At 40.2% G+C, this 20,000-nt stretch overlaps 2 protein-coding genes across 3 annotated transcripts in view; both read left to right on the plus strand.

Moving 5' to 3' along the window:
- The window catches only part of LOC125044370, a 5,578-nt gene extending 5,188 nt beyond the window's left edge, over window positions 1–390 (plus strand). For both annotated transcript variants that reach the window (XM_047641004.1, XM_047641005.1), the window contains exon 5: window positions 1–390. This exon is cut by the window's left edge and continues 1,452 nt beyond it. The gene's annotated coding sequence lies outside the window, so the exon portion shown is untranslated.
- An 8,359-nt stretch (window positions 391–8,749) lies between these two features.
- Window positions 8,750–20,000, plus strand: part of LOC125044060 — an 11,633-nt gene continuing 382 nt past the window's right edge. The window contains exons 1-4 of the mRNA XM_047640505.1: window positions 8,750–8,934; window positions 18,274–18,468; window positions 18,667–18,754; window positions 18,875–20,000. The exon at window positions 18,875–20,000 is cut by the window's right edge and continues 382 nt beyond it. Of these exons, the coding sequence (XP_047496461.1) occupies window positions 8,750–8,934; window positions 18,274–18,468; window positions 18,667–18,754; window positions 18,875–20,000 (1,594 nt within the window). The remainder of the gene's footprint in view (window positions 8,935–18,273; window positions 18,469–18,666; window positions 18,755–18,874) is intronic.

Consider the following 20,000-nt stretch of genomic DNA (forward strand, 5'->3'; position numbering starts at 1 on the left):
TGATCCTAGAAAAAAGGTCAGGTTAAATAGCAAGTAAATGAAAATTCTACTGGTTATATAGCGGTATCGAAAACATTCCAAAACAAATTAAGAATCATGTGAATTCAGGACAGTTATAGATGCTAGTCATATATGGAACTGTATATTTTACTATTGTAAGGGGATTTCATTAAAATATTCAAGAATTTATATTCAACATTGATATATTAAGAAGACGTACGATCTAATCGTGATTTCTTTATATTAATATCTAAACTAATGCCAAAACACATCTAGAACTTCATTTAAAAAGGACAAAGCGTTTCAGCTGCATTTCATTGACAAATGATACGAAGTGATTCAGCTTCGTGTATATGTACATGTTATTTGCAAATAAAAAATAAATTGCAATTTGTTGTATTTTATTCAAGATTAACAAGACATGGATATAAGAAAAAAAACACAAAGGAAATGAGAAACATACACACGGCCATTATTTTAATCAGTAATGAAAATGAGGCAGAAATCAGATATCTGTGTTCGATGTTCGTAACACGTTAATGACTAAAGTTAAATGGCGCTGAGTATTCCTAATTGCCTTTGAGTAAATTGTCTCTACTTCTTAAAAGTATCTTCCTAGCGAGTGGATGGCAACACCAACAAATTCAGTCGTATAATTTTTAGTGTTATATGTGCAGTTCAGAGATTGCAATGCAGTGACCTTTATCACCTCTGCCTTCATACTTTTCAAGGATTGGGATCCTGTATCATGAGTCATAAATAACTCAGTAAACCTGCTGCAGACTTTTGTAAGCAATTATTCAGATAAAGTTTCCTTGACAAGGAACGAGATAACTATGTCAAACTGTCGAGATTTTTTGTGAAAAGGGTAATTCGTCACAGTGGACGCTCTGAATGCCTATTGTACTAAGCATAACAGGGATTCATTTAATCCCTGAATATATCTATGAAATGGGCATATGATTTGGATAATACAATCACAATATGTATCTTTTAAAAGCCTTTTTCTCGAGAATGATACTGACATTAACGTCACCCTTTTTTCGCAGTGGGTCGGGCCTCTTCCTGAGAGTGCCGGAAAAGTGCATATGTTATCGGCGACATAACATATGCTGAGGCCCTTCCAGACACCTCATATCTAAATACTAAGACATGGACCGTAATACTTCAACAAGGGCGGTCTAAATTAGTTTTTGAGGGTGAGTTGTTCTTTTTGGTTCTGTTTCTTGTTCCATGGGACCATCACACACATTTAGGTTTATATTCCAGTTTGACTACACGGTCAAAAACTGCACAGCTTAATCCTGCGTTGAAGTGCTTTCATTCACTCACCTGTCCTGCGTTCTTTAGTTAGAAAAAACAATCGTTCTTGCTGGGAAAAATATAAACTTTTACTTAGTACAGGCAAATTTTGTTATTGCTATAGAACGTTACGATTTTTTTATATATTAATAAGTGGATTATAAATGACTGTTTTATTATTATCATTACTATTATTATTATTACTATTATAATTATTATTATTATTATTATTATTATTATTATTATTATCATCATCATTTTTATTATCATTACTACTACTACTGCTACTACATTTATTATAGTATAATAAATATATATAATAGTATAATAAAGATTAAGATTTAGATACAAAATTAAAATTCTATTTTAGACTACTTACCTCTGTCAAAAATGAACAAAATTTCAGATGTAACAAGTCCAAGGAAACTTCTGCTTTAGCTTTCATCAGTTTCTATCATTTGGCTGTTGAAAATGTTTCTCTAACTTCGGGCTTCATTGCTGATTTTGTGTTCAACTTCCCATACCTAAGTGAGAAACCGGGTACATAAATCTTCGACAACCTTTCATTAGCTTCTTGAACGCTTCTTATCTCCTTGGGACTTGATTAATATTCAACAAGATGAACAGGTGTCGCACAGTGCTGAAATCTCTTTTCAACTATTTCCCTGCAATTGTGTAGCACGTTTTCCTTATTTTTTAAACTCAACTCATGGACGCATTCACTCGGGCATCCTCCTGGAGCTTGTTCAATGCACCAGACATTGTTTCAGCTGTTGGTTCAGAGGTTTATTCTCCGTCTGGGTGCATGCATATCACACAGTGGCTGTCATATCCTCATTAATTTCATCTGGTTGTCCACAGCAAATCGTATATAGTATATCTGATTTTCTTTTACAATGTATACATATATGGAATCTGGACTATTCCAACGCAGGTCATTTGAAAGTTTGATTATAAGTTTCAGGTTGCTGAAGATTCCTGAAACACTTGAAAGTCCCGTAATTCCCGTTCACATCCTTGACTCCTCCTTCCTTCTTCTCTTCAAATGTTGCCTGAAGTCTGTTCCTTATTGCAGCCTTCTTTGTTGTCTGAACGTTGGATAAGCCGTCTTTCATCAGTGCAACATCTCAGTTACAGAAGCCATTTCAATCTCACACTTTTCATTCACTTTATCCAAGAGGCAACCAGCCATACACCCCCCCCCCCCCCCCATACACACAGATGGGTCTCAACATGTGGCCATTTTCTGTAACACGGAAAGGAATGTTACAAGCATAGAATATTCTTGGAAGCTGTAGGTATACTAATACTATAACATACTAATCCTTTCGGCTTATATTATCTTCTATCCAGCTTCATCAATTTCCTCATCAGATAATGAAAATTTGTTTAGTGTAAATAACAATTTATCTATTTAAAAATCATTAAACCCAATTTTTTCCCCATTGATCTCGAAGATGAAGTTATAAAAGCAGCTCTACACATTTTGCTTAAACAGGTATATGTGGATGCAGCTACGAAACTTGGCAACATGTAAGATGCAGACAGTCGCAAGGGCGTTTTCGGAAGAGTTCACAGAGAGGTGTATATATGAGAACGAATATCTTTATAGAACGGAAGTTTCAACTAACGTGTTGCTAAATTTTCATCAGAGCTGCATGTAACAGTGATGAAAATATAACCGATATAATATATAACTGTTATATCGAACTTATGAATCATTCATGAATCCATAGGCACATATCATTTATCATCATTATCATTATCATTATAATCATTATTATCGTATTAATGCTATTGTTAGCAATGACATTGCCATTATTATCATCATTATAACTATTACTACAATTACCGTTACTCTTGTTATGTATGTGAAGGCATTACTTTCCTATCATTAATGCCTTGCAACACCCATCAACATTCTTGCCTTTTCCACTCATTAAGTCATCTTAAGAAATATTAAGGATATGAATTTGATTGAATTGGTAAATAGGTATATGATTAAGGTATGACTGTAACAAAATGGAATGACTATTATTAGCTAGCATTGTCTGGATATTTTCTCTCTATATATATCTATATATCTATCTGTCTGTCTGTCTGTCTGTCTGTCTGTCTATCTATCTATCTCTCTATCTCTCTCTATCTCTATCTCTATCTCTATCTCTTTCTCTTTCTCTTTCTCTCCATCTCCATCTCCATCTCCATCTCCATCTCCATCTCCATCTCTATCTCTATCTCTTTCTCTTTCTCTTCTCTCTCTCTCTTTCTCTTTCTCTTTCTCTCTCTCTCTCTAAGAGGCTGTAGATACCTACTACGTGGAACTAGTGGGTGCAGTGATAGACTTGTACTGCTTGACTCTTTATTAATTAAAAGAGTATGACACATAAATAGATAAACACACGAGACAGTCGACTGGGAACGGCGTCAGTGCGCAGCGTGACTGACCAGCCTAGGAGACCAGGCGCTGGAAGTACTGATGGGGTGACGACTGGAGGCATTCGGACGGCAACTCCCGGTCACGCATAATCTTCTTGGTTCCCGCCGGGGCGCTGGCTTTGGAACCCACATGGAACCTGGCTTGGCTTATGTTAGCAGGCGGCATCTTGAGCTAATGGTTTGCACATTATTAGGCTTATATGCCCGCTATACTCTCTCCCTCTCTTTCTTATTTTCTCTCTTTTTCATTCTTTCTTTCACTGTTTCCTCTCTTTACCCCCCCCCCCCATCTCTCTCTCTCTCTCTCTCTCTCTCTCTCTCTCTCGCTCTCGCTCTCTCGCTTTCTCTCTCTCACCATACATTCATGATTTTCTCTCTTTCTTTCCATACATTTTACAATAAAGTTTAGTCAAATAAGGAACTTGCTCATGGTTTGTCAAATGCCCAAAAAAAAAAATCATGCATTAAGCAGACCAATCTTACTGGAGGAAGATCCAGCAACTACTGGCATATATTTGCAAGACCCACTCACGTAACATCACCACTGGGAAGAAAGAGACGAGACGAGGAAGGAGGAAGAGAGTCATCAGCATACGGTAAAGAGCCGAGAGAAGCTAGACGAAAGTAGTGCAAAAATTGGACAACTGAGTTCGCTTAGGAATGCCTCACTTTTTGCGGTGAGCACCTGATATCGATCGGTCTGTCAGGAGGTATAGGAAACGGGGTGTGGTAACGTTCGTTTGCTGTCTGTAACTGAAAAAGCATGTTACATAGAAATGACTATGATATTTATATAAAAGGAAATCCCTTCGCCCCCCTCCCCTTCCCTCCATCTTCCTTCCCCTCTCATACCTCCTTTCCTTCCCTTGCCTCCTCCCTCCCCCTTTTCCCATTCATCTCTTATCCACCTGTAGTGAGCTGCCGTTCTTACTGCCTCTTCCGGCGACCCACATCCGCTCAGCATCACCCAAGACCCCCGCATAAAAGCCCCGCGACCAACAGTACAAGTGTGGACGAGGGTGCGAGGATACTGACGGAGGTACCGAGGGAGGAGCTGCAGAAGGTGCCACCTGACGGAGGCGCTGCAGGAGGATGATGGAGACGCCCTGGGCATTTTTATAAGATATCCGAGGTAACGACGTTGCGATATCACACTCGAGGCCTGCGAGGGAGGACATCAGGAGGTCGCCCTTGTAGTCACGGTGATATCAAGATGGCGCCCAAATGGCGACGGACAAGGCCGAGGGAAAACCTTCAACGGGCATTTGGCGCCAAACCCCTCAGCTAGCCCACGGACAGAATTTTATCGTTTATTTGAATTTATGTATGTTTGTTCCATTTTTATAGTGTTTATGTTATTTTATGTGTATTTTTCTTCAATGAACCGCCTTTATTTTTTTTTTAAATACGGCAATCAACTGATAAAGTTGTATCATTAAAATAAACATTCTCTCGTTCTTCCTCATCTTCCCCTTTTCCCTCCCCCTCTCTGTCTTTCTCTCTTTCTCTTTTCCATTTCTTCCATTCTCTCTCGTCTTGTTTTTGTCTTTCCCACTCATTCTTTCGCTCTCTCAAGTTCTTTCTTTTTCTTTCTTTCTACTTCTCTTTCATTTTTCTTTCTCATGAAAATCCTAATGTACATGAAATTCTAAAATAATAATGGCATAGAGGGAACGGGTAGTTTCCGACGGGTGGGAGAGAGAGAGGGAGTGGGTTTCTACACGCGGAAGCACCACGTTTTGCGTGAAATGAAACGCATAGGAGGGTGGAAGGGTGAGCCAACGAGCGCGCGAGCAGGTGTAAACGTGAGTTTCTAGAAGCTATTGAACTTCCGTTTTGCAACATGCTTGTAAATGGAATTAAAAACAAGTCAATGCCACAGAGGGGTTGTGCGAGCGAGCAGTCTGCAAAGACAATCTTGAACAACAAACCTGTTTAGAAGAGATAAAATAATGCAACAATGTGAAGGTCAATTGTGTGCTGTGCACTAATGCAAACAAGGTACATCTGACTTGTACGAAGTCACGGACACCATCAGCAATTCGAGACAAAGCGATAATGAAAAATAGGAAATGGAGTCCTCAGGTTCGATCGGGAGCGACTCCTTACATCATATATGCTTTATCATAACAACATACGGCACGATAAAACGTAATGCAAGGCAAGAAATTACATGCATGTAATTCTTGTACAATTAACTGTCAGGGGTTTGGTTGGTTCCCCACGCTGGTGGTTGACGGAAACGCACGGACTGGTTGCACTGTAGTAGTAGCCCCCGGAGGAGGCAGCGTCCGAGCGGGACCGTGACCCGGTAATGAGGGGTTCCATAGATCAAGGTGACGTTCAGAGATGGATTGGAGTCGGGTCAGGTACCGACACCGGGAGGTATGGATTAAATAATTACTGCTCCCTCCTCATGTTTTAACATCGTCAAAGCATATCAATAATAAGAATGCAATTCAGTGAAATATATCAATATACCAATATATATTTTTTATTCATATGGACGTATAAATACATAGAAGTGTGGAACAAACACACACATTCACTCATTCACTCACTCACTCACTCATTCACACACATATATTAACGAACGAGTGGGCTTCTAACACAGATTACCTACCCGTCACAGAGGAGCAAACTCCCTTTCAAAAATCATGGGAAAACATTTGGACCATCACACATCTCCAGCTATGACTTTGAAGTTCTTCCTTGACAGACCAAAAGAGGAGAAAGATGTATAGCACAAAAAAAAGCTTGCCCCTACAACTACATTATGATATATAGACGTGGTGGAGTGGTAGATAATTTCCTTTATCAACGTGCTGATTATGCTGATATATATATATATATATATATATATATATATATATATATATACATATATATATATAATATATAGATATATAGATAGATAGATAGATATTGATATACATACATACATACATATATATGTATACACACACACACACAAACATATACACATACATATAAATATATATATATTTATATATATATATATATATTATATAAGTGTTTATGTGTGTCAATGTATGTGTCTTTCTATATCTATATATGTACACCTATCAAACTATCTATCATTCTGTCTATCTATATCTATATATATATAAATATGTGTATACACACGCATATCTATCTATATATATATATATCTATCTATCTATCTATCTATTTATCTATCTATCTGTCTGTCTGTCCAGGGTTAGTGTAAGTTTTCCTTAACTTGTGTTTACAATGTCCATTCTCTTTCAATGATTTCGTGTGTGTGCGTGCGTGTATGCGTTCCTTGGTACCGTTCCCGCGACCAAAGCAAGGTCAGTGACCCATTCAGCACGACCTTCACTTGGCTCCAAGTTCCGTTCCCATACACAGCTTTTGTAAGTATTGGCAATGTATTGGCATATACAACATTTCATGAAAATTATGAATCTGTACATATTCTTTGGTAATGTAACAATGCTAACGGGAGTGTCTCTGAACATTTGAAACTTGACTTTAACTCGGAAGCCCCTTTTCTAGACGGCTGACAAGGGTCTGTGCTCAGATTCGATATCTCGCTAGCAAACAAGTTGTCTGTGAAGACCCCTCTTCTGTACCAGCCCAATGTCCCGTTTCTTGCGGATGCAGATATTGTCGTGTGTTTATTTTGTATAAATTGTAAATATATTGGTGAACTGGGACCTGCTAATATTATTATCCGGAAGAAATACCCACTCATCTAAGGATCAAACTGAACTAATAAAAAGAGGAAATACAAATAAGGAAAACCTCAACACTATCTATCTATCTATATATATGTATTTATATATCTATATATATTTATATATATATATATATATATATATATATAAAGCAAATACAACGTGTACAGAAAGATGAAAGGACAGACATATACACACACACATATCACACACACGTGTGTATGTGTATATATAAACATATATACATATATATATATATTATATATATTATATATATAATATATATATCATTAATTAAATTATTAATAGAAATAACTGTCCTCTTTGCTTGAGATATGGTTTAATTGAATTTGTGACTCTACTTTGCACAACAGTCATCACTGTTACTATTAGTGTCGTTATAACCTTTATATGTTAATGTTACTGTCATCAATATTATCATTGAATCTACAACACTGAATTCACTTGCATCCATGTAATATTCTTTATGAAGGGAGCCCTTACAAATGTTTTTCCCGATTATTTTTCTTTTCCTCACTCTCTTTCGCTATCACCTATCAATCTTCAAACTTTTTTTTCATGATTATTAACTTTATCAGAAGTACAATATGTAATCTTGAATTATCATTGTTAAAAAATGAAAACCAGGACCGTTTTCCAGATCGAAAACATGAAGTTAATCAGAAGTACAATATCTTATCTTGAATTATCCTTTTGTTGAAAAACTGAAAGCCAAGGCCATTTTTTCAGATCGACATTCATTTGTTTTTGTTGCAACATTTTCTTTTATTTGAAAATGAGCCATTAGCTATAACATGAACAAACTGACAAATAAACATTATGCATAATAAAAAATATAAGAACTCCCTTGGGATCCGTAAGAGAAAATTGATTTTAAAATGGATGTGGCAACCCCGCCCCTCTTTGAAAGATATATTAATGGACACGCGTAGGCAGCCGATAGTTACTCCACGTCTAATTCCAAGTTAGTAAATCGCATATATAATTTTAGTTCTACATATTACTTAAAAAAAGAAGGTAACGATTATTATTTTAATTTTCATTTTCTTCTGTATTTTGTCTTTGTGCTTATCTGAAGACATGTTTTTACTCACATAATCTACGCTCTCGCATGACGTTGTACATTACAGTATTAGCTGTCTGTTCCAACCCACTTCATCGCAATGTTTACACATCTATTGCTATGTTTGAAATGTGATATTCATTTCTGGAAGTCCCTCACCTTTCTATCTATCTACTTATTCATTCATCACTCTCTCGTCAGAATGCCTCAGATCCCAAGCGCCCTCCTGACGCGGACAGCCCACGCCCTAGTTTCTCACGCCCGCCTTCGCCACACGGCCGCCCTGGCAGGGGCGGGGGCGGCACGTGGCTCAAAGAGCGCCACGCATAGCGATCTCAGCCAAGTGTCTTCCCGGAACACCTCCATGGCGGGAGTCACAAGCATCAGGTATGCAAATTGTTATATATATATATATGTATATATATGACTGCCGTGATGGTCCAGTGGGTAGAGCACTGGACCCCGACCTTCAATTAAATTCCCCGTCGCGGCAGAAGTAAAAATGCTTGCGCTCAGACTGCTCGCTCGAGCCCAATCTCACGGCGAGAAAACGACATATCGCCTTGAGAAGTCAAACGCAGGTGTCGTAGGGGAAGTCACCGCCGTGACACAGGTGTTATGCGCCTCGAACCGCGGTTGATTAGGAAGGACATCCAATCAAGCAAGTGTGGCACTGCCAAATAACCTGTCAAATAAGGAATTGAGAGAAACCGATTTCTTGCAGTGGAATAAATACATATACATATATTTATATATGTATACACACTGAAATATGTATAAATACATACATATATATATGTGTAAATACAAGCATACATATGTGAGTGCGTATATATATGTATATGTGTATATAATGTATATATTTATACAGCATACACATATATATATGATTATGTATATATGTATTCATATATTTATACACAAACACACACACACACACACACATATACATATATGTATATATATTCCCATCTATTATATATATATATATAAATGTGTATATATATGAATATATGTATATATAAATGTATTATATATAAATATACATATATATATATCATATGCATATATCAAACATATATGTATATATATAAATATATATATTACATAAATGTGTGTATATGTGTATATATATATATTTCTATATATATATATATTTTTTTTTTCTACATAGGCCTCTCTCAATTCATTATTGAGAGGTTATATGGCAGTGTCACGCTTGTCTGATTGGATGCCCTTCTTAATCAACCGCGGTTCGTCGCGCTAACACTTGTGCCACGGCGGTGACTTCCCCTACAACACCTGCGTTTGACTTCTAAAGGCGATATGTCGTTTTCTCGGGCTCGAGCCAGCAGTCAGAGCGCAGGCATTTTTACGACCGCCTCGATGGGGAATTGAACTCGAGACCGCGAGGGTTGGAGTCCAATGCTTTAACCACTTGACAATCACGGCAGCATATTTATATATATATATATATATATATATATATATATATTTATTTATATGTGTGTGTGTGTGTGTGTTTGTGTGTGTGTGCATATATTTACATATGTATATACACATACATAATATGTATGTGTCCTTGTGCATGTGAGAAAGAAATCAGCGTTCCAAACTAACTCACTGATAATAATAATGTTAATGATAAAGAGTGTAATTTGTCCCATTGTGCTTGGGTGTCAAGACTACAGTGCCATGCCCACTGTACTAAGAAGTTTATCTATTGTCTTTTCATATCGATGGCTCTACAAGTATTTAGTCACCAAGGAGTCAGCTATTATTCTTATCTATCTCATCTGTTTACCCTTTTCCTTCATCTTTTAAAGTTCACTTCTATTATTTTATTATATTTGATGTTATTAATATTTTAATATCAATTTAACTATCTTAATATCAATAAGAATCTCTTTCTTTCTTTCTTTGTTGGACTTCTTGGCTATCAAGCAGCGGCATGTGGCCAAGGTTATTAAGCCAATGGATCTATATAAGGTCATAAAGTTTTGTCTCCCTTAAAAAAGTGATTACTTTACTGATGATTTTTTCATCATCTGATAGTATATTTCGTAGTGAAAAATATTGATTAATTTGTTGGAAGTAATTTTTTTAGTTTTTGTCTATGGAAATTGTGTTTATGGCAGGCTGTCAGGATATGGGTAAGGGAAAGGTTGGTATTGCAGAGGGGACATTGTGGAGGATTTTTTTTTTCCAAATAGGGAGTGAGGTGGGTGAGTCTTGTAGCGTTGACCCTAAGCTGGGCCAACAGCATCTCCTCCCTTCTGTCTTTCCTGTGGGATGTGTCCCACAGGTCTATAGTTTGTCTATTTTATTTGTGAGTTGGAGGTTGGTCCACTCACTTTGCCACAGGAGATGTATTTTCGCTTTTATAAGAGACACAAAACACCTGAGATCTGTACGAACTATGGTAATGTCCAGATCGCCAGTTGACCCGGCTAATTTGTCAGCCTGTTCATTGGCATGGATACCAGAGTCGACCATACACCCGCACCAACACACTCATATGTCTTGGAGTCGTCGTGATATATATGAAAAAAAAAATGAGATGTTTAATAAGGATCTCTCTGAACCTCTGGCGTACCTCCACCTCCGGCGCAATGCCCTTGGCTGATGGAACCCAGGCGTCCATAATAGAAAAGTTGGGGGTTTCCCATGGCGCTATATTTGAATGAATCAGGGTATCGAGATCTATATCGACTTTCTCGACGAGGTCGTGGAGTCGCGTAGCAAAAGGCCTAGTGCCTCCATTGCCATTTGGGTGGCTTGGGTCTCAAGCCACCTTTGTGGCATAAATCAGTGCTAACTGGCCGCGTCTGAGTCGGAGGGCAGGTACTCCTGACTCCATCTCAAGACGCTCGATCCGACACACACACGCAAACAAGCATTCTGCACAGCATCCAAAGCTTTCAAACATGTTCTCGATGCCGAACCATACACGATTGACCCATAATCTACTTTAGACCTAATTAGGGTCAGGCTATTCATATATCATTAGCAAAGACTCTATCAGCTCCCCATTCATTACCAGAAATGCACTTTAATAAATTTAGTGCTTTTTGACATTATTCTTTAAATGACCAATGTGGTCTTTCCAATTGAGTCTACTATCAAATAAAGACCAAGAAATTTAGCAGAATTTTGAATAGGTATTGGGTGGTTGTTTAGGGTTAGCCTGATGTTCGGCTTGCTCCTACGTGAAAAAAAATACCCCAAACTCTTTCTAGTGGAAAACTGAAAACCCCACTAGAGGCCCCAGTTATGAATCATATCCAGTGCCAATTGGATGTGATTTGCTGAGAATTCTACATTATTGCTGGAATGCCATGATGCACAATCATCAGCGTACAGTGAGTATTTAAGATTCCGAGGAGGAGCTTGAAGATGTCATTTATCATACATAGAAATAATGTTGGTGACAAGACACTTTCTTGTGGGACCCCGTTTGCCTGGACAAAAATGTCTGAAAAAGTGACATTGTCAGAAAAAAAATTGACAGCAAACGTTCTATCAGAAATGAAATTTCCAAAAGCATACAGTTTTCTGAGTAGGCCATATCGCCATGTCATGTTGTAGGCTTTTTCTATATCTAAAAATACTGAAAAAAAAAATTGGCAATTAATTGCCTTTTGAATATGACTGTCCAGCTTTACTAGTTCATCGAGAGTTTGGCGTCCCTTTCGGAAGCCGCACTGCTCGTCAGCCAGTAAATTACTGGTATCTAATAAATGCAATAGCCTACTATTAACAATTCGTTCCATGACCTTGCATAAACAACCTGTCAACGCAATTGGGCGGTAGATGGCAAATCTGGGATTACCCCCTCCTTTCAATATGGGAATGATGTGGGCGAAGTGCCATGAGTTTGGAAAAGTGTGATTTTTCCAAATTTCATTGTACACTTCTAGCAACTTAATCACGGAATCTCATCGGGGCCTGGGGATGTTCCTCTACAGGCTTCTAGGGCTCGGACAAGCTCATCTATTGTAAGATCTTTATTGTAATCAAAGTCATCTCTTGTGGCAAAGTGAATTGGTTGCAGCTCAGCCGCTTCCTTGATGGTCGGGAATGCGGGATGGTAATTTGCTGAGCTGCTTGTATGAGAGAACTGCCTGGCGAGTGCATTAGCAATGTCTCTAGGTGAATCTAAATTGTTACCCTTGTCAATGATGTTGTTAATTTTGAAAGATTTTTTTTCTTGTTAATTTTATTGATAGTGGACCAAACCTCTGATATTTTGGTATTGTTGTCAATTGTAGAGACAAAGCTCTGCCAAGAGTCTCTTTTTGCTTGTCTTGTTATTCTACGAGCCCTAGCACTTGCTAGTTTGTAGTTGCAAAAGTTCTCATTAATGATGTTATTTTTGAAAAGCCTGTAGGCCTTATTGCGTCGGCACAGCACCCTGCGGCAATCTGGTGTCCACCATGGAACTCTATGCTTAACGCTATCTGTCGAAGTTTTAGGAATGGATAGCAAAGCTGCTTCTATAATTGAATTCTGAATATTGTTTACTTTAACATCAATGTTTTCTCCAACAAGTTCGAGCTTGACGCTCCTTGTGAAGGCGACCCAGTCTGCTCTTTTTACGTTAAATTTAGGCGCTGAAGGCATTCTCACTGTGTCGCATGGATATTCAATCAAAATAGGAAGATGATCGCTTCCAAACGAGTCGCCAATGGTGTGCTATAGGCACTTGGCTGCTATTGATGAACAGACCAGTGATAAGCCAATAAAGGTCAAATTACCGGTTTTATCGTCCACCCGCGTCAGACTACCATTAATCAGCTAAACTACTTGCTCACCTCTCCCATCCGCCCGCAAGGAACCCCATAATGTATGATGAGCATTAAAATCACCTAAAATTACTTTATTTTGTGGCAGACGTTCCTGAAGAGCAAAGAGCTCATCATAGATTATCACTTTATCAGGTGGACAATAAACTGAACATACAGCCAGATACGTACCATTATGTTTTACTTTGCATGCGACAAACTCCAAAGTAGAATCAATAGTCACTTTTGTAAAAGGGAGGCTTTGCTGGATGTACATGGCGACTCCGCCTCCACCCCTACCCTCACGATCCTTCCGATATAAATGGTAGTTCCTCAGCAAAACGACCTCGTCAGAGACGAGGTGTGTTAAGTGCGTTTCTTGGAGAACTATAATATCGGGAGCATAGAACGAGGCTAATAGTTTAAGGTCATTTACTTTAGATCTAAGACTTCGCCAGTTCCATTGTATAATGGTCGACGCGAAGATTACGTTTTGTAGCGGGCCGTAGACCAAGTAGATTTTTATGTGTCTGGTTGAGTTCGGGCTCGACCGAGAATAATAAAATTATTCAGGAAAAGATTAGTCTGCAGTGAACAGATGTAAGGTTCCAGGCCTACGTCACGCTGCCACCACCCGATTAGTAGGTTCGGGAACCGTGTGTGTTGTGTATGGGGGTGTGAATGTTTTATAAGAAGGGGTGGAAGGAAAATACAGATGATGTGTGCTGAATGTTGGGTGTGTAAGTGTGTTAATGTGAAAAGGGAGATAGCGTAGGCTGAGCGTCTGCGTGGACGTGTATGGAAGAAAAGTGCAAGATCATAGAATTCTTCCTCTTCCTTTCGGGTTGAGCATCCACCTGCTGGCAGTGGGAACCCAGGTGTAGCAAAGTTATGGTCTATTCTAGGATATCAGCTTAATATACTCTGATTTGTCTAGCCTTTTTACAGCCTTTCAGGGTTGCGAGATAGAGTAACCAGCAATGTGCTGTTTAGGAGACCCAAGCCCAAGATCGTTAAGCATTCAGTATTAGTCAGAACCAGAACTTAACACCGATGTCATTTGTTTTCCTGACTGGGACTGAGTGAAAGTTCTATGACGGTATGATATTTATTTGACAGGTTACACTCTTTAGGGAGGTCTACAAATAATTCAGTCATGAGAAATTTTGATAGTTGCGTACATCACCAATTTAATCACAGCGGGGGTGATGCACGTGGAAATCAACACCAGATGTAAAAAAAAAATAACTCACGAACATTTACCCCTAAGTTGGCGTCCCAACTCCGTAAGTATTATTAGACAGAGTATTAGCACGAAAAGAAATACACTGAAACCTAATTTAAACAAGTTAATCTCCAACCCAGAATGGAGATTAACATAAAAAGAATAGTGCTGAGGAACTCTGAATAAAAACACTTGTGTAACGACAGGAAAACGTGTTGTAAGAAATTTACTTAGCGTCGGAAGCCAAATAAAAAAATAAACATCAGAAGGGCATAGATCACGAAGACTGCCTGAACACCCATAAGGTCAGGCAGGAATCGACCAAGGCAAAGTAAAACAAATAAACAAAAGAACGGCAAAGACAAGCTAAAACGGCCCTTAAAATACGGGCAAGAATGTGGAAGATCTTTCTCCCAGGAGGAATGGATCCTCAAGATGGGAAAGGAAATAGAAACCAAGAAACAACCAATCGTAAAAACAACAACAAAAACTAAGTAATAACTTAGCTTAAAAATAGGAAATGGCACACTGGAGGAACGGATCCTCAAGCAGTGTTCCTTCTAAGTGAGTGGTCCTTTTTATGCTCTGACCCTTTGTGAAATCAAAGTGCTGCTTTGGATTTTCGTGGAAGAGAGTGCACGCTGCAAATAGTAATGCAGTATGACACACGCTAAAGTCCAACAGAGACCAGGTGTCTTCCACACACAACCATAAGAATACTTATCTTGTGAATGAACAACGGTTTCGTTAATCCTGGCGTGAAGCGAGGTAAATCCATAGCGAGGTAAATCCAAGACGAAGTAAATCCAAAGCGAGCACAATACCGAGAGCGGAACCACTGTCCAGCATAGAAGTCAGGACCGAACTGTCTTCCCCATAAGCACGGCGCGAAAAAGAAGAAGATAGGCAAAGCTTCGGAAGACCAACCCGATAGTTCGGTAGTCCAAACAACCCAAAGGACCCGAACTGCCATGAAAAGAGAGAGGGGGAGAAAAACAAACACCCAAAATATGTAACAACCATTACTCTCTTCAGGGGTTATATTGACACTTTGGAAGCGTCGCCAAAGAGATAGAATATAAAAAAAATAATAATAAAGGAAAGAATACATAGGAGAACTGGTAATGTACAATTTGCGTGAAAATTGTGCATTTCGGGCTGTAACTCTCTACGGTATTGGACTTAGAAAATAAATAAATCTCTATTTTTTCCTCGGAGACTTCAACGCCATCCAAGTAATGAGACTTGGTTGAAAATGCGTTCTTTGGTTATTTTTATAACCATGTTCACATTAGTTTTTAACACTGTCTTTGGCGGCTCGTATGGCTTTGGTTACGGATTATGAAGTCGCACTAGAGTCACGTGGGCGAGGCGCAAATGGCGGGTGAAGCACCAGCCTCGTACGGATGCACAGCGAGTGCGCCCGCATCGTTGGTGGAAGCGGAGCCCGGGACGTCTCATCCGAATCAAATGGCAGCATCTCAGAGTTCCCCGCGTCCTTTATTCCGTGGTAGAGGAGGCAGGCATGTGGCCTCAACCACTCGGCGCCCGAGGACGATGTCAGTCTAGGCGAGATCGACCTTAGAGTCGGCGAGTGCGCAGCCGTACACTACACGTTTTATGGGGTTGAGAAGTGCCTTGTCCGCCAGTTTTTTTGTTTTTTTTTCTGGGAGGTAGGTTCGTCCTCCTCTCCCTCGCTACCCAGGGACCTACCATGGGTATTATTGGAGACAGTAGCCTCTATGTCCTGCGTCTCGCTGCCAGGGAGACGCCCGGTGGAAGATGATCTGCTCCGAGAAACATACCAAACACCAGGCGAAGTCCTAGCAGAAGCCGCCTGGACGAGAAGGTGCGATCCAGATTGTGTTTTGGTATCATCCTCCATATGATGATGCTGGTTTTGCTGGGTTGATTCAGCAATTTGTTGAATTGCATTTTTCAATTCTCTGATTTGACTCATTAATTCCTTAACCGTTTCCTTTAACTCTGCAATTTCCTTAGCTGCAAGTTCCTGACTGATGCCGTTTGCACTGGAAGTGTTGTTAGTTGCTGCTGAAGCATAGGAAGTATTAGGTTTGCTGGTCAAACCTTCAACTTTCCTCTTTGCTTCACGGTAACTAACATCATGTCTCCTTCTTCAAGCTGCTACACTCGGCAGAGCCAGATTGATGGGGACCTCCACAGTAAGCACACCTAAGTGTTTTCTCAGTACATACAGCAGTGTCATGATCTCCAGCACATTTACCACATGTAAATTTACTAGTATCTTTACCATTGCATCGTAATGAGGTGTGTCCAATTTTTTGGCATCTATTACAGCACATAGGTTTTTGATTGCAAGGTTGCACTTGCACACGTTCATATCCAACCGTGACATACTCAGGAATTTTACTTGAAGCAAAAGTCAAAAAGCACAATCCGGTTGTTAACACAATCCCGTCTTTCTTGGTCATGCAGTTCACGTCCACTGTGCTTTGGTCCTTCATATTTTCAAGAATTTCACTCTCCTCCATTGTCCTCAAATCTCTGCTAAAGATTACTCCCTTGCAGGTATTGGGGCCAATAGGGATAGTTACTTTAACTTTCAAATCATGAATCTGCGTGAGTTTAAGCAAGTCCTTAATCTTTATTGAATTGCACTTTTACAAGGAGGCTACCATCCCGCAATTTCCTGACAAAATCAAAATCGCTGTCCACTTGGCCGACTAATTTTGCATAATGTTTTCTTCTCCCTTCCCTTTCCTTCTTTTTTTTCATATCCTTCTTATGGTCACTTATCCTAATCGTTAACTCAATTTTACCATTTTCGCTACAATACTTTATTATAATGCTTTATGACCTTTGATGTCTGGCACATTTATTTGTTTTGACCTTTGTGGGGCCGGATTCAAAACACATTTACAAGCGGTCAATTACCAACGCGCTTGCCTGCGATGGTAAATAGCGATTCACGAGAGACGGTAACTCGCTTCGACAAAGGTACAATCGTAAATCGACTCATTTTAATGGTAGTCAACAGAGGGCTCTAGTAAAGCAATTCCACCAATCAGCGAGCACCACACTTGATCTCTTAGGTTCCTTCAGCCAATCACGTAACATGTAAACAGAACTCGACACAACGTGATCTTTTAAATTATGGTTGGAGCTAAAACACCATTTAAGCACAAGTACAAAATTAAAAATAAAGATTTCTTTAATTATAGTCATCACGTAGGATGTTAACAGACCTCGCTGCCTATTTATCGTGTTAATAGTAATCAGTACAAACACTTTATATGAATATATTGTTTACCATAAGCAACAGAAACAGTCCAAACAGTAATTTTTCTTATTTATTCATTTATTTCTCATCACTGCCAAACAAAGCACCGGTCCAATCATAAGTCGTGGTATGTGTTTGTCCTCATACTAATTATATGTAATAAAAATAAAACAAAAACGCTGCTTAAATATTCATTTTTGGACAAGAAAAACACAATGATGATACCAGCAGACTTACCAGTGTTAAAATTTACCATGGTAACTCCGATGGCAAGTTATTGGTGAAGACCACCGTCGTCTGTTTACGATCGTAATTAGTTACCAGCGATTTTACCATGTTAAGTGTGTTAGTGAATCCGGTACCTGGAAATAACCCTAGACATTGACGCGGCAGAAAATTTTCAATTAATAAATTAATCTACCAACTTACAGCACTCCCTCTTCCTCTTCCCCCAGGACAGCCCACACCTTCAAGACCGATGCCCATTTCCAGGAGAAGGCGGAGTGGCTGTGGCCCGTGGACGACACTCAGATGTTGTTTGTGACTGGGCACGATGCGGGGGCGCGCTTCGCTAATCCTGCCATGACCCTGAACTCAACGGCGCCGCTCAGGGTCGAGGACGTCGAAGAAGCTCTGTTCCAGCTGCAGAGGTAGGGTCGGGTTGTAGCCGCTTGCTGCTTGCGATTCTGATCATTACGGCCATTTACCTGTTTTTCATTCTTGTTCTCCACTCACTTTTATCTATTCGTTTTAATATGATATAGTGTAACGATTCTCTATTTCCTCTGTGAGAGACATGCAATTATCGTTGGCAAAGTTTGAGTGTCACGTTTTCTCTTCGTACTTAGGAAAACACCGATATATCAAGTTTGTATAAGTGAAAGGAATGGAAGGCTTTGGTGGAAGAAGCGAGACGACCTCGACATCAACTTTAAGGTTAGTAAAACTACTTAGATGGCTTTTTTAGATACCAATATATATATTCATAATTTGCTTTTTGCTCTCATTTGTTACACTTCTCTATCCTAGTTTATATTTCTATATAACTCCTTTCAGGTCCTTGAAAGAGGGACGGATACACTGGATGAGGTCAATTCCATGTGGGACGAAGGCTTCGAGAGGGACGGGGCCATCTGGAAGTCTCGCCTGGTGCCCGCCGACGCCCACGAGCCTTGTCCGATGCTCGAACTCCAGGCAGCTTACCCCTACCAGTACAACTTCATGACCTGCACCCATCATGCCATAGGCGATGGCATGTCCATCGCCTACCTCAGCCAGGGTTTCCTCGACATCCTCAACACAATCCTCGATGGACGCCAGGTCGACGACAAGCCCCTTGGGATCTTCCTGTCCAACGAAGAGATCGTGGCAAAGGACGAGGTCATTCGAAAGCAGTTCCTGGAGGACCCGGAGCGCCTGGAAGGACTGAAGGCCGAGGTCCTGAGGGCGAACAAGGCACCCACCCTCCACAAAGCCTTTCCTCGGCCGAGCGTCGCCAAGCCCGAGACCAAGTACATCATCAACCACTTGGAGGGGAAGATACACGACGCATTCGCCGAGCGGTGCAAGAAGGCGGGCGTCTCCTTCGGCTCGGGGATACAGGCCGCGATCAACACGGCCATGGTGGAGATGGTCAGGGACGCAGGCGTTGACGACGAGTACCACGACATCAGCGTCAATCTGGCAGCGGACCTCCGCAGATACATGGAGCGACGGCCCCTCCACGCGCTGGGTCTCCACGTCCGCACCATAGCCAGCGTCACGCGCACGCACAAAGACACGCGACAGCACTTTTGGGAGTACGCCGCAGACCTCCACCGGGAGGTCGGAGCTCAGGTCAAGTCGGGAGGGGTCCTGCAGCAGGAGGTTGTTCGCAGGATGGTCATGTCAAAGGTGGATCCCAAGGAATTCTTCGTAGGATCTCCCGAGCTGATACGAGATTATGGCTTCAGCAGCCTCGGGGATTTCGCCAAGGTCATCCCAGGAACTGGTAAGCATGTGCAGATGACCAATCTCCTTCATTTCAGTGCCGCCCACAAGTTTATATACATGAATTTCCACCAGGTGTTTACCTTCCGAGGCCGGTGCACGTATTTCTTCTGCTATGCAAATGACCAGATGTCGGACGAGACAGCCCAGCTACTCGCGAACAAAGTTTTGGAAATCTTAGCAGAGGTTTCCA

This window comes from Penaeus chinensis, chromosome 35, assembly GCF_019202785.1.
Source record: "Penaeus chinensis breed Huanghai No. 1 chromosome 35, ASM1920278v2, whole genome shotgun sequence".
NCBI classification, from domain to species: Eukaryota; Metazoa; Arthropoda; class Malacostraca; order Decapoda; family Penaeidae; genus Penaeus; species Penaeus chinensis.